General features: G+C 41.8%; 2 protein-coding genes across 5 annotated transcripts in view; one reads left to right on the top strand and one right to left on the bottom strand.

The window, feature by feature from the left end:
* The window catches only part of NGEF (neuronal guanine nucleotide exchange factor), a 37,490-nt gene extending 28,417 nt beyond the window's left edge, over positions 1 to 9,073 (bottom strand). The window contains exons 1-2 of one of the 2 annotated variants that reach the window (XM_053952073.1): positions 8,795 to 9,073; positions 5,374 to 5,488 (exon numbers count right to left, since the gene is read on the bottom strand). In XM_053952073.1, the coding sequence (XP_053808048.1) occupies positions 5,374 to 5,488; positions 8,795 to 9,062 (383 nt within the window). In that variant the 5' untranslated portion in view covers positions 9,063 to 9,073. The remainder of the gene's footprint in view (positions 1 to 5,373; positions 5,489 to 8,794) is intronic. The other variant, XM_053952074.1, reaches the window with a different exon arrangement.
* NEU2 (neuraminidase 2) overlaps positions 1 to 26,945 on the top strand; it is a 36,319-nt gene that overhangs the window by 3,003 nt on the left and 6,371 nt on the right. For 2 of the 3 annotated variants that reach the window (XM_053952090.1, XM_053952089.1), the window contains 2 exons: positions 500 to 602; positions 26,698 to 26,793. The gene's annotated coding sequence lies outside the window, so the exon portion shown is untranslated. Of the gene's footprint in view, positions 1 to 499; positions 603 to 9,122; positions 9,218 to 26,697; positions 26,794 to 26,945 lie in introns of those variants that run through there. The other variant, XM_053952091.1, reaches the window with a different exon arrangement.

The raw sequence follows: 26,945 nt of genomic DNA, 5'->3' as shown, positions 1-26,945 counted from the left end.
AACTCTTAGGGTCTGCAAGCATAAAGGCACTGGAAATGATCCTTGGTGGCCATGCTCTATTGACATGGAGCATGATCATGGTTCAGCTCCCTGTGGGCAAAGGGAGCTTGCATATAATTCTGCAAAGAAGGGTTTGTGTTGTTGCAGACTGTTTCCAGCTTCACTGTACTGCTGCTGGAAGAGATTTGAAATGCTGGCTGACCTGGTCCATGTTGTGTTAAAAATGTGATGATTGATGAGAGTTTATAATTAGTTTATCACAATTATCTCATTTAAGTTACACTTGAGGCATGAATTCCCAATTTTGGTTTGTATTTTGAGGCACTAGTAATTTTGAAAAATGAGTAATAATTTTAATTAAGATTTATTATGTGTATTTCAATTCAAAAGCAATCCTCAGAATAAAGCCATGCAACGAGCTTGTTTTCAAATGAAATTTAAATGCATTTTCTAAATGTTGTCTTATAGCAATTTTTAGAAATTATATCTCCTCTTCTAGCAACTAAAAGAGAAGAGGGAGCCCAGCAGATCTTATTCAGGAAAAATTCCCCAAACTCTTCTAGTCAGTGGGAGTTTCACACCATGAAAGGCCACAAGATGAGGTAAGAAGCACTTTTTAAATCTGAGCTAACCAAATTATTGAGAAGTGTGAAGTTACTAATAGATTTGAATGTTATACCTAGTGAAGGACTTTTTCATACCTCAGTTTCATTCAGGTTCCCTCTGTTCATATGTATATTTTAACAGTGATTTTAGTAATTGGTATGACTGGGCAGTTTCTATTCCTGATTTTTGACTTTTTAATGGTAGACAGCAGAAATTCTCATCCCTAGTATTTTTAGATCCTAAAGTCTAGGAACATATCTGTTCTTCTGAAGCTCCTTAAGCTTTCATCAAAATACCTTAGTTATATCTGTTGGGACTGGCAGCCTTACCAAGAATTAAAAATGTTCAGAAATTCTGTTTATGAGATCTTTATGTGTTTCTAACATTTAGAGGCTCATAATCATCAGGGTTATCCTTTTACTTACTGACCATCTGCCAGAGACAAGGGGTTTTTTTTATATATAAAAAAATAAACTGTTTATTAGACTTAATATTATTGGATCCCTGTTTCCCAATAATTTTCTATTATTGGAAAATATTATTGGATTCCTGTTGTTCTCTCCTTCAAGCAACTTTGCTTTCTGTTGATATGCAAAATGACATTTAGGGATTGCAAGGGTTTTATCTTCTCCGCACTCATGAAAATCCATAGACTTATAGGTCCTTTTCCACTGTCCACAATGCACACGAATTTTAGACTTAGATTTTAGCACCTAAAATTCCTGAGCTCCTGCCCATGGAGAGAATGTGTGTTGTGCTGAGGGCTGAGAAAATTTCTGATGTTGTAGCTGACTGGTCCAGATCTAGGCACTTTCTGTGAATAAAGGCAATTTCTGTGATCAGCATGATAAGAAATCCACTTGACTGAAAAACAGAAGGAGCAAGACTCAAGCATGGTGAGGAAGAGGTCTACTTCTGGACCAGGGACCGCTATGAAGAGAGGAACTCACCCACAGCTGGATGCTTCAGGAAACGGTGAATTGGAAAAGACTGTAAAATTTGGCACTGGAGCTAGGAGGAGGGATGGGTTACTAAGATTGTATAAGGAGCCAAATGGTGAAGAGCTTGAGGACCAAAAGGACACTGAGATATAAGCCACAGGTGGGGAAGTGAGAAGAATGTGTCTGGGAAATAGTAAGCTGAGGGAATTGTGTAGAATTACAAGTTGAAGCTGATAGAAAAGGAGTGAAACAAAGAGATTGATGGAGAATTTGGGCGTCAGGGCATGTCCAGATGAAGCAGATCAGATTGGGAGACCTAGAGGACAAAGCCTAGACCTTGCACAGTAATGGAAGTGTGAAGGGGCTGAAAAACCTGGAAAGCAGCGAGTGGGTGGAATAGGTGGGCAGGCTGGGATTGGGATCTACATTTACTATATGCTGGAAGGATGCTTTATTAGAATTGTGTATGTTATTGTTTGCTATTCTGCATGATCTTGTGAAATATGAGGTTTTGTCAGTAATGACATTTTAATACCAACGGTGGCTATTTTTACTGAAAATCTATTGGTTTTAAAAATACTTCTCCCTGCAAATATGGTTGCTCTTAGACTTTGTAGGATGCAGATTGCACAAAAAGAGGGATAGAAAAAAAAAATCTATTTATCTGTCTCTGAAAGAACAAAAATTTGTTGTAGAGCAACCAAATTTAAAGATTTGGTCAACAGGTGTTTGCACCAGCTATTCATGACTTCACCACTTGAAAATTGAAGCACCATTGGCAGCATAAAGAGGAGGCAACTTTAAGAAATGTATTTCATAAGTAGAATGAAGCTTGCTCAAATATGGTATAAGTCCTTTTGCAATCCAGGTCCCGGACTCTCTAGAGGCTTTTCCTGCTCTTCTGGTTAAATCAGGCTATAAAAGCAGTGCCCTCTGCTGCCCAGGACCGAGAGTGCTGGGCTAAGGGATGCTAACTCAAACTCACATGAGCACACTTCAGAGTGCTGTGCTACTTCACATATATACTGCTCTCTCTAATACATGTGTTTGCAGGAATTCAAACGAGCTAGGTTCCCTCTGGCTGCCAGAGATGACTATTTGTATTCATTGTTGTAGTACTTCCATTCTTTGAGCTTAGACCACATGTGATCAAAGGGTTTTTATATGGTCCTTGTTTATCTGAATTGGAGGTTTCATAAGCAGCATAAAGAAATAGTTTGCTCTGCACTGGTAGACCAATGGCCTCCATGAGCTTTGCAAAGTGAAATTTCACACTGCGTTTCTCTTCCAATGTATCTTCTGTGACAGCTTTCGATGATCTCTGCACAACTGCTGCCACACCGGAGCGGGAAGGACTGATCCCAGCACGAAAGACCAGCTTTTTATGAGTTCAGCTCCTTACAGGGCTTTGGCTCTGGTTACTCTGGGAAGCAGAAGTTGTGCTAGAACTTCAGCACTGATATGGTCAGGGCAAATCCCCTGAGTTGGTGGGAAGTGGCTTGTCATTTGGACCTGGTTTGGACCTTTGTACAATGGGCAAGACTGAGAGGAAGCTGTGGAATGTTGTGGAGAGCTCTAGAGTGCTTAGGGGGAGCTGGAGATCACATAAGAGAAAGGTCATGGGGAAAAATATAATTTGAGCATAGTTAGGCATAAAAACTCTCAGGAAGTATCTTACTGGATACTTCTGGAGGAAGTATGTCCAAATCCAGAGTTTGGAACACCAGCAATAATGTTTGAGGGCATCTTGTGTTCAGACATCAGTGTTCTGAGATCAGTGAATTTCTGTACTACTCTCAGGGCTTTGAAAGACATGTAAATTCAAATCAAAATCCCATCTGAGTACAATGCAGATGACAATTCCTTTTCCTGAGCTCTTTACTATGTTGCCCAGCTGTGTTTACTTCCTGCCCTGAATTATGTGGCATGGCTATATGTGAAATTACATCCTTGCCTGTGAAGAACCCATTTGTGTCAGACTTGCTGATTATCTTCATGCAAGGAGAAGGGATTGTGACTGCCCAGCCCTAGTATTGATATGGTTGCTGTAGGATGATTCTGAATGTGAAGAGATGCAGCACTGCTGGCCCTCAGGACTGTGGTGATCTGCTCCTGAGAATGTCATGGATCTTCCCAGTCCTGGTCAGAGGTGCGTGTACTGTCTCTTCTGCAGAACCACTAGCTTCTGCTTTCAGAAGAATGGTTAGTTGGCAGGCACCAGATTTATTCTTTTGAGGAGAAATTAAATTTATTTCTTGAGACCAGCAATATTTTAAATGTATTATCTACATAATGGCCATTTTTTCCAAATAGAAGTGAGATACTATTGATTACTACAAATAATGGTATTTTTTTAGGCTCTTGCATGCTTTCGCAATGCAGATTTCTAGTGGTTCTCTTATAAATTACAACTGATCTTTTGGAAAAGGAAAGAGGACATGGGTTGAATTTGAGCTGGAACTTTGGTCTCATTCTCTGTTAAATCTCTGTGCTCAATTTCAAGAGATGCCACTCAGCAGGACTGCCTGCTTTTTAGCAGACACATGACTTAGAACCTGTACTGACCTGCCAGGCTCTGTGCACAGCAGCGTCTTTAATACAACCAACTCCTAGCATAGGCTCATTGTTTCTAGCTCCAGGGAGAATCAGAAATTGCACATTTCAGAGCTGCCTAAGTGCCAGTGTCAGGATGTCAGACTGACAGTGATGATTATGCCCCAAGGAAAGGAAGACAGATAGGTTTGACATTGCAGCAGACTGTGGCTGTCTAGTTTCATATGTTCAGTTTATGGCCAAGGGGCAATCAATTTTGGCCAAGGCAATTAATTTATTTAAATCAAACTTGACATTTGGCTAAAATTGTTTTGTTGGAGTCCTCACCACAAGGAAAGGTGCCTGGGAAAGCACTCTGTACTACCCCAACACAGCTGGTCTCAGTAATTAGGACCAGATGGTGCAGCAGGATGCATGCACCCTTAGAGGACAGGTGCTTACTGCTTCCAGCTTGATCTACAATAGAAGGAGGGACTATCTCATAGTTGTACACACAGAAGGTGAGTAGTTGGAGAATGAGTTTGGGAGAAAACCTCAGTTATATTTGAAAATGTAGGGATAGGTAGCTACTCCTTTCTCTGCCTGGCTGCAGTGGCAAGAGAGCAGGAGTGAGGGCAGATTTATGGGATGTATGTAAATTTCTGACATACAGGACCAGGGTCTTCTGCTAGACCTTTGTTGTTGAGGGATTTAAGCCAAAAAGGACTACCTCACTGAAAGCCTCTGTTGCTTATCAGTTCTTTAAAGTAAAAAGCAAAAGTCTGGATATTTTAGAAAAAGTCTTTGTAGCTACTTCTTTGGCTATAAAATCCTGTTTTCCATGCAGGATTGTGTAACAGGCTTCAGAAGAGCTCTCTATGAAGGCCAAGAATGGAATTACCCTGATGCTGGGATGTTCCATAACAAAATGCCCACAGGTTCTCCTTATTCTCAAGAAACTGCTTAAGGCAGTCTGCCCAGTTTGCTAACACTGCTGGGTGATCTTGCATCACATTCCCCTTTTTTCCATCTTCCCCACTGTCTTCTTGTTCCCCCTTTTTCCTTCACTGTCTTCCCCAAACCCACATTGATAAGACCCTTTTACCACCATGCTAATACTCTGCTGTATAAATCATTAAGACTGAAAGCAGCACCACAAGTCAAGGTGAGAAGGCATGGATCAGAGCTACAGCTTAGTCCAGCTGTCCTTCCCAAAAGAAGCATTCTCACTCTGACACCACAGACTAGTTTTCAGGGAAGGCATGGGGAATACCCTGCATGGGAACCTCCTTACCTTTGGATCAATAATTCATCTAAAGTTGTTGGATCAGAGTTTGCTGGAGATGGTGAACCCTTATGTGATAAAACACTCAGAGGCTCTTTGATGGGCTCATAGTTTTTGAGTGAACCTGCGATATAAGAGAAAGCCAAGAGGGTGTTAAAACAGTAATTTTCCTAATTTGCCTTTACTGTATGTAGTGGTTTGTTGACACCAAAGGCAACAGGAAAACCACAAGACACAAAGGTGGTTACATTTTAGGTTTGATTTTCAAACAAGATTGAAGTGTCATCCGCTTGTGTAATGCAAATGCAGCTGAGAAAAGGTGAATTTGGATTTAGGGTATCAGTTCTTATGTATGAGAGTAGCATTCTCACCACTGCAGGCTGGGTCCCAACATGAGTGATTTTCAGTGCAATTATTTAGGCAGAAAATGTTCAGCTGTGTGTGCCTGTGCGTGCCAATATTTGGTTTGCCAAATCAAGGCTTCATTATTGCTCTGCTTTACTGCATCTGCATTCTGAAGATGTTCAGTTTACTAGATAAACTGAAGGTTAGTTTTGGTGAGAGAGGAGCTTTACTTTTAATTGCTTCTCCAATTTCCCTCAGATGAACCACTGATCCTTTCACAGGGAGTCAAAGTTGCATTAAGTCCAAGGCTCACTACTGCAATAGTTGGCAGGAGAGGATGTGTCTCACTTTTCAAATGAAATTTCCCATTGTTTGAGGCTTGTTGATAAATGGCCTTGCTGTTTTTTATTAGAAATATTTTATTCTAAGTCATAATTCTGTTTGTCTTTCACACTGGTGACAGCACAGTCAGGTCAGTGCTCTGACTGAAGAAGGGTTCTGATACACCTTTTAAATCAATTTTCAGATGTGAGAGATGACATCCAGAGTTTTAAGACTTCCTAAAAGAGAGCCAAGGCCTTATAAAACAGTAGTGTGAGTTATTAACTTTGAATAGTTTAAACACTTTATTCTTCTGCCAAAGAAGATTGCTTAAAAAAACCAAAACAACCCAACAATTCTTTTTCCAGTTAAAGAAAAGCATCTATTATGTTTTACAGCTTCTTGGCTATAAGCCAAAGCTGGGCTGGTGCAAAGGGTGCCTATATGGAAGCCTTCCCTCAGCTGGATTTAGATAATTTTAAATTGTTTTTCTGTGATCTCATTCTTGAGTCTTTATTTTTCTCATTTCGTATCCTACTCTGTCTTTTCAGTCTCTTCTTGTCTTCTTGCCCTCCCCTCTCCTCCCCTCCAGTTGTTCCCTAAGCAAAATGAGAACAGGTTAACACTTGAGCTTGAGTCACATTCTTGGATAGCTGCTGTTCAAATGGGTTGGAAGGCAATATAAAATAGCTCACCCATCCCTTGCTTCCATACATGTCAGCAAATGCTGTCAGAAGTTCAAATGAGGCTGGTTTAGAAGCACCCACTGTCCAGTTTCAGGGAGAGGGAATGGATTCAGGGAAGTAAATAGAGAGAGCAGAAGTGCTGCTTACACAATCCTGGCTGAATTTAAAGGCTGTAGGTCTGAGGAGGACTTGCTACCGTTACCTCAGATAAAGAACTATTGCTCCTAGGGCAGGTCTTGCTGTATGGACTGGAGAAGAGACACGTTCCCCACTATGGACTGCTGAACAATTGCAGGCATGGAAGGAAAAGCCCTGTTTGGAACCAATCCTGTTTCAGAAGTGGTAATACAGGGAGGGGAGTGGCAGAGAAGCACAGGTCAGCATTGTGGATGCTCTAATGAGTTGCTAAGAGAGAAGCCCTTCTCTTAACTTGTCCTTCCTCAATGACACTTGCCAAGACATAAGGGATGTCCTCCTCTGCCAACATCCTGATGCCATCATGCTCCAGGTCTATGAAGAAGGTGAATCCTTCTGTGCTGGTGCTGCTGCACTGCCAGCTGCAGATTGCAGAGGTGAGGACCTCCTCAGCAGCTGTGGGGACACTCTGACACCCAAGAACAGGAGGGAAGGCGGGTCTGTGCTGTGCTAGCTCTGCAGCAGTGCTCCGGGAAGCGAGGAGAGGGTGGCTCTGCTCTGGTCCTGTCTGCACCCACAGGGTAGAGAGCAGCTCTGCTCTGGCATAGGCAACACTCAGTTTATCCACAAACTTCATTGCAACAGTAGCCAAATATTAAACAGGAGCTCTTTGCTGCTGTCTACTTGGAAACTTGGAGAAAGGAGGGAATTTTCCTTCTGTCCATGCCACAGGGTTGAATGGACCTTTATACTGAAATAGCATGGCTCCCTTGGTGAGGCAGGCAGGACACACCTATTTTCTTGGGGACATTTCCCACACCCCTTTTATTTGGGTGGTGGAGGATGTCTGTTCTTTTTTTTCTTAAGGAACTTGATCTACTTTCAGGAGCTGAAGAGGGGGCTTTACTGATACATAACAAAGCAATAGCTTTCAGTGGTTTGCACAGCAGTGGAACATAAGCAGTGGTTATCTTCTTGATTCATACAGCTATCCAAAGTTCATAGTCCAGAGCATTGGTTATGTTAGATTATAACCTGAAAATAGGATAAGGTAGCTTTGCTGTGAAGGAGTTTTAAAATTCAGTTTCTCAAAGCATCTGGGAGATGGAAGCAAAGGGCATTTTCTATGTTCCCCGTTCCAGGTCTCTCTCATTTCAGACTTAGATTAAAACCACTTCAATTTCCTTCATGCAGCCCTGTTTCCAGTGCTTCTCAGTGTGTTGCAGTAGCTCATTTCCTGGCACTCTCTTAATTTCTCCTATCTTTCCCTTGCTTCTTTCACAGACAGCTGCTCAGACAAGGTTCCAGCTCTGGCACCTGAAAGATGCCTGGTTCCAGCCCAGCCTTGCAGTAATGTTCTGTACTATTCATACTCAGGGAAAGCCAACTCATTCCTTTTCTACTGAAGCCACGGCTGAATGCATGTATGTTATGGATGGTGCTCCTGTTATTTCAGGCTCCTTTTTTAAAGGGAGCCTAGGTGTTTCTCACAGCTCTCTTCAGTGCAAAGTAGCAGTAACTGCACTTTCATGAAGTCTTGTTCGTCCCTCAGAAGGAACCATTGCAATTTCCTCTGGTTTTGCTGGCTGTTTTCTGTACTTTTGAATATGTCATTTCTGTATGTTAAAGAAGTCCCTGCTTCATTGGCAGCTTCATGTCTTTCTCTAAGTTATTTTTCTCTTAAAGAGCAGAGGAGTGGCAGTGCAGAGTCCCACGTATGTTTAGATTCTCTGTCATGATTTCTTTAAACATCCAACCATTTTATATTTCCAAGCTGAAAAAAGAAGGATGGCACTCCTCTGCCCACTGTGCTGTAGGGCAGGGGTGTTCTGTCATGTGCTGACTGCTGAGCTGCTTTCTATCTTCCTGTCCTTCTGTTCTATTGACTCCTCTAGTTTCTAATCTCACTGGAAAAAGAAGCATAATGCTGTTTGGGTACTCACCTGTAGCATGCTGCATGTGCATTGTCTCTCTCGAAGTCTTTCTTTTCCCTCTTTTTGGAAGCCTCATGGATCGGTAGTACCTGGAATTTCTTTGAATAGCAATGTATTGTGTGTGCAAGTCCCCCTCGTGCGTCACTGGGTTAGCACCTGCTGACTCTTCCTCACCTTCAGAGACCGAACCTGACTCTCTCAGTACGTGCTGAGAATGGCCCTGCCAGAGCCCACCACTGGAGAGCCTGTGGGTGGCTTCTCTCCCATGCTCATCCATGGCTTCCAGAACTTGTCTCTATGGCAACTGAGATGGTGGATCAGCAGCAGAGCAGCAGAAGACAGGTAGCTTCCAAAACTCCATCAGCTTTATCTGGATTAGAGCTGGAGACAGACAAAACAGAACGGAACAGGAGAAGAGAGGACAAAGTTCTGGTTAGTTCAGAGGCCATAGTCCATCATCTGATTAGGATAACAGGGACTATACAGGACTTTTTATCGGAGATCATTCTGACATCATCACCTTACAAGCCTTATTCTAATGTCCTGAACACTGCTTTGATATGCTCATGGTTGTCATTCCATGACATATGACAGATGTTACTGGAAGAATCTTATATTTTGGTTTGGTATTACTGGTTGATTTAGAGTGTATAACAGATAGTGCCCATGTCCTTTTTTATGAGAGTGAAAATATTACTGAATAGAAGGTAAAAGCTGAAGAGAAAGCTCCATAAATCTGTCTATTATCTGTATAGTTCTCCATGTAATAGAGAAGAATTAATGCCTTTTACATTTTACAGAAGGCTGGGTGCCTTCTAATACTTATCAACAGCACTCACTCCTGCCGTGCAGATAAGTGAAGAAAAATCCATAACTGTAGAGCATGAAGGTAGAAGAGACAAGGTTATAGAGTGCAGATGCTTGATTTGCTTTCTCAGAATTCCCATCCAGTGCCAGTGTACCTCCTCATTCACACAGTGACTTCAGCACAAAAATCTTCTGCTCTGTGTGTCAGTATGTGGACTATGCCAGGGCTCCCAAGAATTTTTAGGAGGCACATCACAACAGCAAAACATCAGTTGATCCTTCAGCCTTTGGGGGACTGGGTAAAATGTGAACGGATTACTTAAGCATTCTCTGGTCCTTTGCTGAATTCTTTCAGCTGTCAAAATCTTCCTGAATATGATTTTATGACTGATGGGGCTGTCATGAGTAATCGAAAGAGATGCTGTGTAGAAAATGTGAATATAAAATTGACAGCAGGCTGAGAGAAAGGCATAAAACTGTGCTGTGGATTAGTTAGATGCTGTTTTAAGAAGTCACATGTATTATTGGTTTATTATGTTACAGTAAATCCAAAGCACAAGATAGCTTAGAAAGTAGGTGTTTCCATTTTTTATGGGTCTTCTGCAATCTCTGAGAACTCATGTGTTCCATAAACATTCCTCATGCTTGCCCCTGGTGTCACTCTAGCACACCCTGGGACGTCAGGGACAGTTGGGCCATCATCTGTGAATCCTCTGCTTTCCAGTATTTTTTGAAGGCACTATGATTTATCCTTATAAAGAGAAGGTCACTCCCTGAAATCATGCACTGGGCATGAGCTTCTTGGCTCTACAGAGGAGAAAGTCTGCTTTCTTCTTTCATAACCTAACCACAGCATGCAGCTCTAAATTTGGATCCTGACTTCAGTTCTGCCTTTTGGACTGTTTGGAACTATGGTGGTTGCTCTGGGACTGTTTCCAGAGTTAATGGAAGTGTATGAAGGACGTATTTGTTGTTGGTGGTTTTAAGTTTGGTTTGTAAACTACTCTGAGGTATGGAGATTCACTAAGCCTACTTCTTTTTCTGTGAGTGTGTGGAACAACGGAATAAAAACAGCTGCTGTTGGAGATAGTTTGAAAAGAAAGAAGAGGCTACTTCTTTTCCTCTGCCTTTCTCTGTCCCAAGACTAGAGCCCCAAAGGCTTGATCCTTGCAACTGTGATGGAAGTATGTCTTCTAAGTGGACTACAATTAATATTACAGCTGTAATCCTACTTAACCCCAACTCTAACAATTGTTAAATTTTTTATTTATTTCTCTTCTATAGGTTATTTTATGCCTTGGCACTCGAGGAGATGAACCTATAACAATCTCCTCTACATCAAAGTTCCTTTGTGCTTCAAGTGGCCACCCCTTGTCCATGTGACTCATACTGAGGCCTGTCTCTCTCATGACTTTTGCAAAGCTGACGTAACTTGCAATGCTTTGCAAATTGCTGCTGGTGTTTTATTGAAAAAGTGGATAAAGTTTTCACAGGAGCTGCTCACCAGTCAGGAGTAGTTTCAAAACCATTAAATGTCCAAAGGGATCATTAGGCAAAGAGATGCACATATGTGCATGGAGAAGACTGTTTTCCCCTTTCACCTACCCAGTGAATATGAGAGTACATGGATGTCATTGTTGAGCTTTTACAAAGTTCCTTGGCAGAGAAGGAGCCCCCTGCATGGCCAGGTGACACTCAACTGGGTTACCCAAAGACTCATCTATGTGTTCAGTACCCCTGGCAAACCTGTGTGCTTCTCTTTGCCAGATACTCCTTCTTTTGTTCATCAGAGGAGTGAAGGGTGCCTGTCCTGAAAAATTAACTTGTTTCCAGGTTATCAATCAGTCCCTAACAAACAAGATCCTTGACCAGAAACAAAGATAGCAATGGATGAGAGAGAGGCTTTCATGTTTTCTAGGAGAGGTAGAGGGGCACTCATTTAGTGTGGTGGTTATAAACAATATATACTGTTTTTTACTTTCTCCAATGACGAATTCAAGAACAAACTGCATTTCTGAAGTCAATACTTCTGATTTCAAAATTGATACTCTAAGAAAGTATTGAGAAACCATTTACTGATATGTCAATCAAATAGTCCTGACTTTTCCAGTAATTAAGGTGTATTAAAAAACTAGGGATATATTTGAAGGATACATTCAAATTTAGTATTACTTTTTTCTGGTAGCAGTCAAACTATTCTGTGACAGAGAATGGCTCAAGCATGTGTGGACCTTAACTACCCCTGTCTGAGTGTTTGTAGAGAATTTTTGAAGAAGGTATTAATCTCTGATAGTCAGAGGTAGATGAGAGCCAGGTCTTTTGTCAGGAGTAACCCCTCCCAAGTACAGTCACATGCCACCTTGAAATCACATGGCTTGAGTCACCACCCACCTGAATGTGCTTTGCAGGCAAACACTTCCCTGGAGCTCATGGAGACCAAAGTAGCAGTCTGTAGGGAAAAGGGAAAGATGACAACAGTGAAGCCAACAAGTGATGCACATACAGCAACACTAGAAATATGCATTTTGACTCACACATAATCCAGCCTCCAGGAATTTGACTGTGTAGAAATTTTACTTGCTTATGTAAAAAACTGGCATTTACCAGCAAATGCCATGAATTTGTACAAGAACAGCTGAACTCAGGGATGTTGGGTAAGATGCTAATACAAGCTGTAAAAGGGACTGAGGTTCCTAGAACAGTGTGGACCTGGACATATGGATGTGTGTAAGAAACAGGGAGCACTGCTACCTCTGGGAGGGTGGGAACTGGAGGTGTTTTCAAGGCATGGGCTGGCTGTGGATGTGACTACTGTATAAAGAGAGTAGACTTAGAGGAATATGAAGGGTATCAGATGTATGAAAGGTGTATTAGGTGTAACTTCTGTTAACCAGTTAGGGCTAATCAAAGATAAGGATGCTTTTAGTAGCAGAAGCTGCAGACTGAAAGCTGAGATTGCAGCCATGTAGACCTGCAGGTATTTCAAATGGGTTTATTATGGGCAGTTTGATGTGGGAGTCTGGAGCAGGAGGTACATTCTGGCACCAGTTGAGCATCTCTCCCTCATCCCACGATGCGCCAGGCAGGCACAGCTAAACGAGTCATGGTAGAGGCAGACTGTGTGGTCTGTCACTGGTGGCAGCGCCGGTGGGCACTGGTAGCAGAGGGAGTTGCTGGGGGCTGGCAGCCCTGGAAAGCCACCTGGCTGCCTCAGCTGTTGCTGAGACAGGAGGGGTGCAAGTGGTGTCTGAGCTGCTGGAAAGAGCCATCTCCTTCCCTGCCAAACCTGCTGCTCCACACACCCTGGCCCCTCTCTCAGTGGCAGTTTTCCAGAGCTCCAGCACAGCAGAGCAGCAGCTGGATCATGGATTCTTTGCCTCCCTAGTACTTTGTTGTCCTGGATAATGGACTCTTTTGGTGTGCCTGGTGCTGGCCCTGATCTGACAGCCTGTGTCTCTGGGAGGATTTTTTCTGCACCCTCTCTTCCACTGCCACAAGGTAATCATTTATGTGGGACTTACTTGGCTTCCTGTTCCCAGCCTTCCCTGTGATAGAAGGGGTGCAGCAGGACAAGACTGGTGGCTCTTCTTGCTGGTGAATCCAGTCCTTCAATAAATTCCTAATTCCTCTTTAAAGTGGGAAGGTGTATTGGCTGACTGAAAAGTGTTAAGCACTGTAATAAGGAAGTTAACACAAGGATTTTGAAATTAAAACTGCTCAAATTGCTGATATTATACAACACTGTTGCCCAGCCTGGAAGAGTAATGAAGATTGCTCAATTAATACTAGAGACAGACTGAAATCTCCAGCTGTGTGATTCAGGGATGTTTCAAAGCAGAAAATAACAGGTATGAATACAACTTGACTGAATGGTTTGCCTATATAGGGACATGCAATCACAGAAGAATTGCATGTGTCTGACTGTGTCCCTGCCACCACCAGGAATGAAGATAACAGTGTCTGAGTGTCCACTCAAAATATGCAGGTGGCTGCTCTCATCACACAGGGCAGTGAATGCCTACTCTGTGTTACCTAGTGCTGTGTTAGTTTTGCCATCAGCTCAAATCCATCCATGGCTGGATGCCCCTTTAAATGATGTCTAGCTCCACATCATTTTGTTTTGGGGCTCAATGCAGAAATTGCTGTCTTAGCTGTAGTGTGTTTGTGCTGTAGAAAGGCAGAAAATCTTATAATCTTTTCTTCCTTTTTTGTGTTGAAGTCATCTCAAGTGTAAAAGTTCTATTAATGACTCATCTGGAAGGTTTTGTGTGCTGAATATAGGGATGCACCTTTCATGTATATTTGATGAACCAGATAGCGCTCTTTCAGGACAGAATTTTGACTTCAAGCCCTTATAAATAACATGGCTCCTTTAATATTTCTTCTTTAAATGTACATGCAAATACTAATTTAGCTGCATCTTAATGGTTTAATTTTAAAATGCTTTTCTTAAAGTCTTGTGCAAACCAAAACCAAACTTCTGTCTCCCATCAGCAACAGTCCCCATTACATCCCTGCTCGTGTGTTAGACAGTGACTTTTGTCCATGTTACTTGGTTTTAATTGGAGTGGAATGTCATCTCTAAATTCTTTCACTCTGCATGATAATGAGGCAAACCCAGCTCTGCTGGTATGCAGCACAGTCCAAAATCCAGCAACACGCCTTACTCATCGACAGCCGCTCTTGCTCATGCGGGTGCCAAACCCTTAAGGAGTGCCACATGCGAGAGGACCCTGGCAGAGGTTCTGGGACTCTGCCCAAGCTCAGGCCTGCATTTGCATTGGGAGATATTTCTGTCTGAGTCAGGGGAATACTAACACCCACAGACTCAGCCCTAGGCTCTGGCAGATTTAGCTCTCAGCAGATGCAGCTATGAATTTTTTTAAGCCTCATCAGTGGTTGAGGTGAAGACTTGGAGCCAGTGTGAGTGTGGTGCTCTCACGTGTCCTGCTGAGCCACCCCTGCTCCAGGGGGACTGACTTTCAGCAGAAGGATGTACGGGCGTGGTAACATCTTACCCTAAAGCTCTCACAGCCCTCAACTGCCTGACTACACAAATATCTATATTTTCATTGTTCCTGGTTGGGATCACCATCCTTGGAAGTGTTTATAATCCTGATGCTTTCTATTAAGTGGCAGCAAAAGACACTTACGCGCATGTCCCTGTCCAGAGCAATGTACATGACAAAGGAATTTCAACTATTTAGGTGCAAGGCCAAGGTATTATTTGATTAAGGCACAGAGGTAGAGACAAACAGGTGGAGCATGAGAACAGACTGACCAGATACTAACACATGGACCAAAGAGGTTCACAGCAGAAGCCAGAGAAAATTAGACCATAAGTTTGGGAATGCTGGCTGAAAGAATATAAAGTAGTTTGACCCCACATGTTTCCATAAATTAAACATTTTGAGCTCATTTTGTAAATAAGATTGAATTCTATAACCAGCCTTAACAGAATCAAACGACAACCACTCTGATTGTGAGATAGTCTTTCAGCTGAGGAAGCTAACATAATGGTTCTATTGCCATGATTCAGTGCTGGTACCTTATTTATAGTAAGCAAAACCAAGACAGAATTATATAGTTCATTACACTTTTGTGACAAGAAAACCCTTTTTGTCTTGCACATGTTACAGAGAACCTGTTTTAGAAACACTTCAGCTACTAAAAATAAATACATTGGACCCATATAATAAATCCTCCAAACCATGTGCTTTTGAAACCCTCAGACCATATGAACGGGGATAGAGAGAGAAACCAGTACATTTAAAGTGGCTAAAAATTACTCAGATGTTCTCACTAGCTCTAAAACTGTTTCTGGAATTAAGTCTGGCATTGTGGGTAGCTCTATGCATAAAGGTAAGCCATGTGTCCATACGACCACCAAATAAGTGTGTTCTACAAATGTTACAACACATGACAGAAGAGGATACATGCCTTCATACAATTCCCTCTGCATGAAACATGACCTATTTCACTACTTTGTTTAAATTAACTAATATATATATATATATGTACTTAGTAAATAACAGTAAAAAGCTGCATATTTTTCTGCTGCAGCATGGTTTATCTTTTTTACTGTTTACTGATTCTTTATGATTCAAAAACAATTATCTAAAAGGATGTGCTTTCTTATGTGCTGCTACTAATTGTCATCCTTGCTCAATCCATGCAAGTCAGTGAGTGGTCCAGCCCTATCCCATTGAATTCAATGCTTCATCCCCTGGGCCTCATGTAGTAGATGTAGCCATAGACAAGAGCTAAGGTGTTAAAGAATTTCACCTCTGGAGCTGTACTACGTATGTGTATATGTACATATAAAAACACACACGTTCTCTACAGCTGTGTAGAAGGAGTCAACCTCATTTTTAAATCATACAGAAGAGCACAAGTGGAAATCTAAAAACTCTTCTGCTTTTTATTATAAAACTAATAAAACAAAAATCTGACCTTATTTCTATTCCTTTCCTTAAATTATTATACATGCAATAGTGAAAATGCATCTTTGCTTGAAGATTTTGAGAGAGTCCTGAAAAATAAAATGTATAGAACTCATCCTTGTTCTTCTGACATCACTGATATCTCTCTACTAACAAGAACTCCTGCTTCTAGAGGAACCCGCCTTTCCTTCTTCCTGCTGTTTATGAAATGTTCTTGCTGTTGATGCCATCCCATTCCTTATTTCTGCTGAGAAGATACTCGTGAAATTGTTGCTAAATAGCTGTGGTTGAAAACTCTTGAGGTTTTCCAGGTTTATCTCTGGAAGGTAAGTGAATAATTAAACACCAAATCACTGCATCTCCTAGGCTGGGGGGAGTACACAATTATCAGCTCAGGGCTTAGGGGCAAATCACAGGATGTAGCCTCAAAGCAGGAGATACCCATGTACTCTGCAAGTACATACACAGGAAGGCTCTCAGCAGTCTGCCTGGTGCTCTCTTCTGTTTTGCAGGATTGCACGTGGGAGTTGTGAGTCCTTGTTCCTTGTTTGTTCTGTTTGGGCTGTGTGAAGCCTTCTAGCCACAGAATGTGTATGCAATGTAGAACTTACTTTAAAAACTTAAAGCACTAAGCTATGGAAGCTTTAGTCTCTGATGAAATGATTTAGTCAAAAACATAGTACGAGAAATAATATCCAGGGCATAATGCCTTGCTGAAAGCAGAGAGGTTTAGTAATTCTAGGACACTTGGAAAAGGAGGATTAATAGATGTCTTGGTTGAAGCTTTTCAAGACAGACTCATTAGTAAGCAGACAGGCCAAGTGTCCCTTGGGCAGACAAGACCTGTGCTGCTCTTGGGGAAAAACAGAATGATGCCCACTTCTATTTCTAGATTTGCTGGTTGTGTATTAGACACTTGTTATGGAAGAAATGAGCATGGGTGGTTGTTTGAACTGCAGAAGGTAAGAATTCATAGGATTTTTCATTTGAAAGGTTCCATATAGAAGCAGGGAAAGAGAAGGCTAATTTTGTTCATCAAGAAATAGTAGAGTTCTCACTTTTTCCTCCCTCAGTGTTTATTAGGTGGAGGGTCCAAGGAGTGCCTGTTTAGTGAATCTGCTTGCAAATGTGTAGCTACAGGAGAGCCAGAAGTCACTAAGACATCAGAATCCTGTTAGGCTGATTACTGCTAGTTTGAAAAGCCAGGCAGGTTTGGAGTGCTGCTATGCCATGCTATCCTTGTCAACTGCATCAAGCTAATTTCAGCTAATTTCAAACATGACATAAGCTGATTCTATTCTTACAGCCTGTTACTCTGACTGCATGGGTCTTTAGTAACTCAGGAAAAGCATTTGATACACAACTCTGGAAACTCATTAGCAAACAGCATTGACCAATGCAAACTTCCCCTTCAAGATAGCCGTATTTAGACCCTGGTGGGAAGAGAAGCTTGCTGGAATGCAACTCCCAATGCAGAGTAGCCTCTTCTCTCCCCATACTAGGGGACTAGCCCAGGTCTTAGGCAATCAATCCCAAGCCTTCCCCACTTGCTTCTAATTTGCCAGCTGCAGACCCAGCCAGCATGGTACTGTAGAAAACAAGGGACATATGCAGTGTTCTGGCTGCATGTATACGCCCAGGGAGTCTCCATCTTCTTGTCAAATTAGTGTCATGCTTCTGCAACTGCAATTCTGTAGCTCACTTTACCCAAGCGCTGGAAAAGGTTGGCAAAACTTTCCCTTCTGGATCTTTCCTTCTAACAGCAGCTTTTACCCTCCTCTTCATTCCCAGTTTTCAAGCACAGAAAGAGGAAGGCTGGGACGAGGGTAGTTAATCTCATGGCTGTGGCACAGGATAGGGTTCTGGGAGCGTAGATGGATTTTCTTAGCTCTACTGCAGTTCCCTGGGAAATCTGGAGCACGTCAGTCATAGTTCCCCATCTCTAGACTAGGAGTAGTATATTATAGTTTGTGAATACTCCAGCATTTTTCTATAGTCTTTTTTTCTTCTGAGTTACTTAAGCAGGAACTCAATATAAGTGCAACAGCATGACATGAGATAACCTGACATGCTCAAAAGAACTCTGGAACATACTGTAATTAAAGGAAAAATGAACTAGATTGAATATTCTCTTGGTTTTGGTTATTTTTCGTTTGATGTTTTCTATATTTCAGTCCCCAAGTGAAAAGCAAGCATCTTGTCTAGATTTCTAGTTCCTCAGTGGCCCTGTTGTTCTTTTTAAGTTTTATTTGAGCTGACTGCAACTGCTCCTAAAAAGGGTTATTGTTTTAGGAATTGCTTCCTTTTGGAAAAGCAAAGTCCAAGTTTTGCAGATTGAGTAGCCTGCTTGACCTGTTTTATCATAGACATCTCCTTCCAAGATGATTTCATATAGGAAAGAGAAGGCAAGAGGGAGATGAGACTTCCAGATTGTTCCAGGCTTTTACTGAGTCTTGTCAATTTTCCTTATTTTAGATATGATGGGGCAGTTTCCATGGGGTCGTGCTTGGAAACATGCATTATTTCCTCCCATAACTATTTGAGGGGAAAATTATAATTGCCTATTGAAATCATAGAACAAGCTACTTTCAAAAGGAAAATCTGAGTGAAATCCCCAGGCACTGGCCACATATTCAGGGACAGATGAGGGTAATTGTATTGTTAAAGCATTTTACATTGTCTTGCAAATGTCCAAAATATAGCAATATGGGACAATGGGTTCTTTGGGTTCTTCTTGTCTGGAAGTTACTGTGGTGTTTCACACATCAGTATTTAGAGTTTTTCTTAAAGTAGGTTCAAATTAACAGTCCCAATTTGTATCTGTAGAAAATCAGCCCTGAATAAAATACCTGTCTGTCTGTTAAAATGGATGCCAGCCAATTAGTACTTCTTACAGGTTCAGCCAAATATTCTAAATAGTTTTCATTATTTTAGTGCAATTTCCTACTTTCAGCTAGGTCTGGAAGTGACAGTTCCACTATAACGGTTGAATCTGTTGATAGTTTAAGATCAGAAGAGCTACCTTGTTCTTATGAAATTTGAGTCCTTGTTTACTTTGTGCATTTAAAAATACACATAATTGCTGGGAGAGAGTTCACAGCTACACTGGATTCACAGCAATTGGCCTCCTGAGAGTGAAAGGAAAAATTGGCTCAGAGGAAGGATCAGCCTGGAGGTAAGAGGAAAACAGGCTGTTTTTCATATTTCCTGTCTTTATTTATATATATTTTTTAAAGCAAGATCACACATAAACTGTTTGACAGGAAAAATCACAACTTGTGCTGCTCCTGGAAAAATACACACAGCTTGGTTGGTTTGGGAATGTTTGCTGTTCACTTGGTCATATGAATGCCATTCTTTGCAGTCTAGGTCTCCCCTCTGACTAGGCTTCTCCCTGTGGGTGGTGGGTTTTATGCCTACCAGGTTGTCCCAGTGGTGTCTCTCCTCTCTGTCAGCCAGTATTTCAACAGTGTCACAACTGTGCTCTCTCTGGCTTGCACAGGACTCCTTCAGTGTGACTTTGCTTGTAGAGCAAAGTCAGTTCTTTCTTGGGCACTGGATTTGTGCCTTTGTTTGTGGCCTGAGGTTTCCTCCTTGGGCAGTTCCTCTTCCAGCATCCCCCCAGAATAGGATTTTACTCACCTGACACTCAAGGGCTGAGCCAGTCTCTCATTTGCCGTTGGGATGAGGTATTTCCATAAAGTCTGAATTAAACTCCCCCAAATTGTTAGGGATTTGCAATTCAGTTGTGAATCCAGAGGCAGGTATGTCCTACAGAAGTTCACTGTCCTTCAGTCCTTGTACCTTCCTGTCAGTTAGGCTTGAGAGTAAAGTGTGCCTCAGATTTTGTTTGCTCAGTTTCCAGAGTCACAGCAAACACAGTTTAAAGGAACAGCTTTCTCTTTACCAGATAAGTTAGTACAAATATGCCCTGAACGTCCTTTGCACTGCTTGTGCCAAGGCTTAATGACAGGGGATTGTTAAACCTACCGTATAAATCTTTAACAACCGGGCGAAACTTCAGTCCAAATCTGCAAACTCAAGTGGAAACAGTAAATAGTATTTGCTTCCATTTTTAAGGCCCACTGGATGAGAAACTGCTCTTGCTTTACATTATTTCCAGCCATTTGAGATGAAAAGACCTACATGTTTATGACTATTTTTAGATTGCCATTTCTTAATTTCATGTGTGTTCACATACCTGGGCCCTGGGGTAGATACAGCAGAGCCAGCTTGGTTTTATTTTAAGGCTTTTTGGATCAATCCAAATGCCTATGATAATTTTCCCTTTTGAAATAATTTCTTATTACCAGGCTACTTGCTTGCTGTGATTTGAACGTCTCTCTTCTGGGGGCATCTTAGGCCCTGTGCTTCAAAGGAAGACAAATATTAGCGATTGCTTGGATCAGTGCTATTCCTAGGAGAGAATTTTCCCTTCATACTTGGATAACTCACTTTGTATTTTTAAGACTGCATTTGGATTGACTCTTAGAAAAAGCATCACATAGCCTGCTGAATTTGATGCAAATCTTTCCTTTGTTTTTTATTTTCTTTTTGAAGTTCACTGAACTTGCCAGGTATCTTGTTCATTTCAAAATATTTTAATTGGTCACAACATTACTCTTTTTAAAATGCAGCTGTATGCCCAGCCTACTCCATGGAAGATGTTCGCTGAGTTAAGCTTGGGTTAATTTGAGCTCAAGCATAATAGATTCATGGTCACCAGTGTCAATGTCCCTTTATACCAGCTGAAGGTCTGGTCTGGCATAGAGGGCTGCCAGCAATTAATCCTGTAATGATTAATCAAGGTCGCCATCAGGCCTGTGCACTCCTGGTCTGAGAGCTGGCAGGACTCAGGAATGAAGGATGCAGTGGAATTTGGGCTTCTCTCTGTTGCAAGACTTGCCTAGGGTGAATTTAAGCTAGACTTGTGCTTCAGATTTGCTCATCTGAGTGTCCGAGCACTGCAGAGTACATGAAGCAAGAAATGACAGTTTTATTGCATTTTCCAATCGTTAAATTGCTGCAGTGACTCCTCAGTGGGTTTTTTTTGAAGGCTAAATAAATCCTGCTTCTACAATCCTCTTTTTGTATTCAAACCTCACCACCTCTCTTCCTTTGCTTCTCATAGATCATGCCATTCATTTTGCTAACAAAAATAAAGTGTATTTTCTTTTTTCTTCCAAATGGGCAAAGTAAATGGAGAAATAGTGTAATGTGTATAATAGGCAGGCTGTTTTTAGGGTGTTGTCTCTCACAGGGTGAGGAACCTTCCCTGTGACAAACCCATGACTCACCATAGAGTGCCAGAAGGCTTACAGGTCTACTATGGGGTAATGCTGTTGCCCTTTGAGTTAAGAGAATATTTTTTTTTTTTGTCCAATTTTTTCCACAAGGTGAGGAAATAAATAGTATTTACTGTGAGACAGGCATCAGCAGCAGGATTCTGTGCTTACTCCTCCTGATGGAAATCAAAAGTAATATAAGTGGAGTCAGTGGAGTGTGAAAGAGTACAAACCCAAAAAGTACCTGCTCCTCATGCCTGTTGTACCTACAGTTGATAAGGATAGTAAGGTGCTGGTCTCAAATGTGCTCAGAGGCTCTTTTCCTTAACTAGAATTGGCATTAAAAGAAAACAGTGGATGTTTTCTCATCTAGTGAACTCTGTTTCCCAAAGATCTCTGCCATTAGCATTTGCTTCTTACATTCATAATTATTATTACTTTGGCTTTTTCTTGTTTGTCTTTTTTTTCCTCCCGAGATAGAGCAGACTTTTAGTCAAAGCCCAGGTCTGTAGGATTTATCCTCTGCACCAAGGATACCATGTTCCCCAATGCCTGGAAAGCAGTACATCATGTTTTAACTTAAAATTTGCAGTACTATGTAATTGCTGCTTCACATGATCTGACCCCACAGACCTCTTGATTTGAACTACAGCTGCTTGACGACAGCAGCTACATTGTACAGCACAGCAAAACCACTGAATTACCTGAGCCAGCCTTGCCTTTCTAATGATGTTGGGAATCAACGGAATCAAGTTTGAGCATTTTGCAAGGGAAATATACATTGGCAATTTTTAATGGACTGCCTGTCACTCACTAGATCTACCATTTCTTGTTTTCCTGCTAATTTTTCACATACACTCATGAACATTAGCTTCTCAATTCTTTTCCTCAGCCTCCATTTGCAGCTATTGCCATATCTTTCCTAAGAGGTGGCACCCAAAACTGAACACGGTCCTCCAAATTCAAATGCTCCATTGTTCAGGATTCTGTCATTATATTATCTTCTGCATTATTTTTATATCCTCTTATTAATGCACCCACACAACCCATTTGCATTTTTTAACCTTTTTAAAAACGTTTTCATTACAACAATCAGATATAAGGGCAATGAAGTAAGTGTGGAACAATAGAAGTGAAGATTTTGATCCTCCTCAGACCTAAACCTGTTTTAAACTTCAGTGGTGACATTAACTTTGATTTACACTGAAAGGAAAGAGGAAGGATCAGGCTGTGCATGTCTACAGTGGGACATCAATTTTTGGTAGTTAATAAGGAACAGTTTTGTAAAATAGTTTCAGAACACAACATGTTGTTTGGGAAAAGCACATTTTCTTTTATCAGAAGGCAGGGGTTTTGCAAATAGAGGTCTGTGCTATGGGCTGGAGGCTGAAGAGCAGTGCCGGAGCCTGGATGCTGGCTGTGGTGTTGGTGGCTGCAGGGAAGCAGTGTGGGGTGCCTGCATGTTGATTGTGGGACTATCCTGCACTGGGATTCCCTCATTTTAACCTCATAGCAGGACTAAGCAGCACATCCTTCATTTTAGGAGTAGATTTAGCCTTTCTAAACTGTTAACTTCTGCACAGCCATGTCTGATACTGACTGGTCCTGGAGAGTGGGTCAAAGGCAGGGCACCCCAGCTGGCTGCAGGGGAATGTGTGGATTCTTACTCAGAGAGGAAGAGCCGATAAGGGAAGGTGGGAGGTGGCCAGAAGCAGAGCTACTCTGCCATATGCACGCTGCCACTGTAGCCCATGGAACCATTGCCACCACACCAAGCCACACTTGGGACTTCCACTCAGAAGAGATGGACAACCAGTTTTAAGCTGCAGCAGGGAAAGGTGATTTCTATTAAACAAATGAGTATTTATGGGTTGTCTGGCTGCAGAAGCCAAGTGTGTGATTCAGAAAACCACCTGAATAACACTGCTGCTAGCCAGGGAGAAGAAAAAAGTGGAAGAAATCCATAAAGCAATCATTCATGTCTCGCTCTCAGGCAGACTGCACCTTAGCAGCCTCTTCAATGTCTTTTGTCCTCTATTAATTGCTTCTGCTTTACTTGACTCTGGATTTTCTCCAGGAGCCACCGTTAAAAGTTAGTATCTGGTGGATGTCAATGATATTGTCTCTGGAAGGACTTTTCCTTACACACTTGTTTGATTCCAGGTAATGCAGTGAGATACAAATGCCTTGAGTTTTCTCTTGTGTGCCCCAATTAAGGCCATACTTTACCTGCCCAGTTAGGCAAGGTTCGTAAACACGGGGTGTGGTTTTACAGTGCAGCTAATTAGATCCAATGACTAAGAGCTAGTCTGGGTCGTGAGTTTGCTCCTCCTGTCAGCAGCTTCATGCTCCTGCTCCAGCTGCAGATTCTGCTGCTTGATGGACTCTTGCTGACGCAATCCAGGACAATGACCCAGCAGAAACGGTTCTTTTTTTTTTTTTTCCTGGATTAATTTTTTGCCAGTCTCATATCCTCTGATGGCTTGCCAAGGTAAGATGAGGATTCTTGCTGGCACAGGAAAGGATACAGGGTTGCCCAAGAGAAACAGAGTAATATAGAAGCATTACCTTAATTTGGTTGCTCAGCTGATTGGTTGTAAATCCACATCTTTGCAGCTTCCTATTTGGATTGCACAGATCAACCACAACTGCCATCAAATGAGGAGACTTTTCTTACTCTTTTTCCACGACTAGCAAGATCTGTTCACAGGATTGTTATTCTCATTCTTTCAGATCATTTCAAAGACAAGAAGTGTTAATGGCAGCAATGGAAACTCAGCAGAGAAGAGGGGAACTCAAGGGATGCAGCAAGAAATGGGAGAGGAAATGGGAGAGGAAATGGGATACTGCTGTCATCTCTGACAGCAGTAGCACAATGTAGTTGTGAAATTATTTGCTTGGGTACTTGCAGCAGCTGCAGGTGCTGCCTCTCAGCCAGCCAGGGCACAGCTGGGAGAAGGGGTACTGCCATCCCTTTCTTCCTCAGGTGTGACCTTAGGCTTGTACTCTCCTCGCTCTGCTTGGTTCCCCCCAGTAGCTCCTTGCCTGCAGCTGCTGGGATAGTTTGGCCTTGGAATACTTCCACAGAGGCTCTGGGAGCTGCACCTGAATGCATCAGCATGCCATTCCTGCATTCCTGCCTGGCCACTCCTGAGTTAACCCATTTCTTATCCAGAAAGAACATGTTGATGGATTGGAGGTGTGTGGAGACAGAATGTTAGATTATCACACCACCATTACCTGTTGGTTATATCAGTTTTGTGGGTTCTTTAAGCAAACTTTCCCAGAGCTCTGAGGGAAAGTACTGGGAGTCCACATGCTGCAACCAGCAGAACTTTGCCTTCCTCAGCACCAGGGGAGTAAAGGACCAAGAAACAAGACAGCATGCTGAACTGTATAGAAACAACAGCTGTGCCATAGTGTGGCAACGCAGGCAGGTAGAAACATGCTGCTTAATTACTATGATAATGTAAAAGTCTTTCCCTATTGTTTGTCTGGTTCCCATAGAACCACCCCTTATATGCAAAACAGGTTTGCTATTTAAATGTAAGCTTGTGTTTATATGCCAGCTGATAGCTTTTCCTGGGGATCCACAACAGCTGACATTGCTGCCAACATAAATAATTTTGCAGGTCGGGGATTAGCTGGTAAGAGTGTGGTGAGCCTTCCCTTTTGTCTAATCCATTAGGAGTGCTTTTTTTTTTGTTCTGGTTTTATTTATTTATTTATTTATTTATTTATTTATTTATTTATTTATTTATTTCCTTTTGATGTGACTTCCAGAAGACACAGAGTAAAAAAGGTATTTTTTCTTTTCCTTTTTATTTTTTTCCTTTTCATAACTGTGGATATTGCTAGGAACTAAAAAGGTAAATACAGCATTTTGTAGGTTCAAATAGGAATGCAGTTTGTGTATTCCCCCACCAAATATATTTTAAGAAAAATACTGCTGTTTCATGTGATTCCTCTCTCTTGCTAAGAAAACCTCCACTTTAAGCCACAGGAGCTACTGCCAAGATGAGCCACAACAGTTTGAAAGCAGACCCTGACTGATTGTTTAGGAAAGCACGTACTGGGGTGATGGAAAATCCCCTTGTAAATGTGGTATGACGTTTTTACCATAAGAGAAACTTTCTGTTTCCAGTGTGCTTAAAAAGTTTAGTTCAATTGGCCGCTGGATTAAAGTAATTCCAATCTTGTGTCTTTGTCAGTTTTAAAAACATTTAAAAACATTTCTGAATGTTTTAATTTGTTTAAGGTTTATTGTTTGACAGTTTTTGCTGATAACATCTTTCTGACTTTACAATGAGGGTGATTTAGTAGACTAAATAAATGTGTGTTGCTTGACTTGTTAAGAAATTCCATAGCCTAGATTTAGTGTAGGGTCTGGTCTAAGGGCATAAGCAGGCTGGAGATGGAGTGCTTTGATGCTGGGCTTTGGCAGCAATAGGCACAGTCATGCTGCTTAGGAGGGAGGGAAACTTCCATGCAGGAGTGCACTGTACAGCAATTATTCTAGAAGCAAACTGGATTTTCTATTTCTTAGCCCTATACAACTGGAACGTGATGACTTCTGGGACCCCTCTATGCAATATCCCAAGAGAAATGTCTTATTTCCCTTTAAGTGAGACAAGGAGTGTGTTTTGGCATAATGCTTGGTTGACTTTATGCATTTGGAAAACACTGTAAGTCCAGGTCTGATGCTGAGTAGAAAATGATCAGTCCTGGGTTCTTGTGCTTGCCTTGAAAAGTGGAATTTTAGTCGAGTTTTGCACTTGACTCAGGTTTTTTTTATTTGTTTTTTTTTCCCCCAGACTCTCCCTTAATGAGTTGGATAGTTCTTTTGGGACCTATCTGAAATCATTCAAGAACAAGCTACCTGCTCTACAGAATATAGAGCTCTCTGACAGGGACCAAGGGATCAAGTTCAGCATATTGCCTCATTTCTGCTGGTTTGTTTTAAAGAAATGCTGTCATTTCAGCTTGGTTCTGATCATGTTCAGAACAGGTTTTTACAGAAGCTGAGGCCAGTGGAAATGTTATGCTTTTTACTCACTTTTCTTGGAGAGGATTAAAGCAAATAAACATGCAATGGCTCATCCTGCTCCAAGTCCATGTGAGCTGCCTTGAAGGACAGAAGTGGAAGGAACAAGTACTCTCTTCTGGTGTCGACCAGCACTTTTTCTTTTCTGCCACTTGGACTCCTTCCAGGGATGAAATCCACCATAGATTCACTTGTTGACAACTGTTATTTCTTTTGACTCTTCTGGTGTGCTAGAAATGGTTTCTGCTTTGGAAATCATTACAGCTGTGTAACTTGCAAATGATGAGTAATGGCTTCCTCCAGTTTAACTCCCTCTTCTCTTACTGTTTGCAGTGTGCTCATCTTTCCCTGTCTGCCCAGTCCTGCCCAGAGGTGAGGTACTGGATCTCAGTGCAGCAGCTTCCCTCGTGCCTTGGAGAGGAATTGCAGGTAAACATCAGCCTCCCTGAATATGCCACTTTGCTAGGATAAACCTGGAAAATAAATTAAAGACTCCAGTAAATACCAAAACACAGTAGCGGATATTGGCTTAATGGCTACATGATAAATTTCCCTTCTCCTCACTAGTACCTCTGTCATCC

This window comes from Vidua chalybeata, chromosome 10 (genome assembly GCF_026979565.1).
Source record: "Vidua chalybeata isolate OUT-0048 chromosome 10, bVidCha1 merged haplotype, whole genome shotgun sequence".
Classification (NCBI taxonomy): Eukaryota; Metazoa; Chordata; class Aves; order Passeriformes; family Viduidae; genus Vidua; species Vidua chalybeata.
Note: the sequence above shows the minus strand (reverse complement) of the source record. Positions and strands in the feature narration are given on the sequence as shown.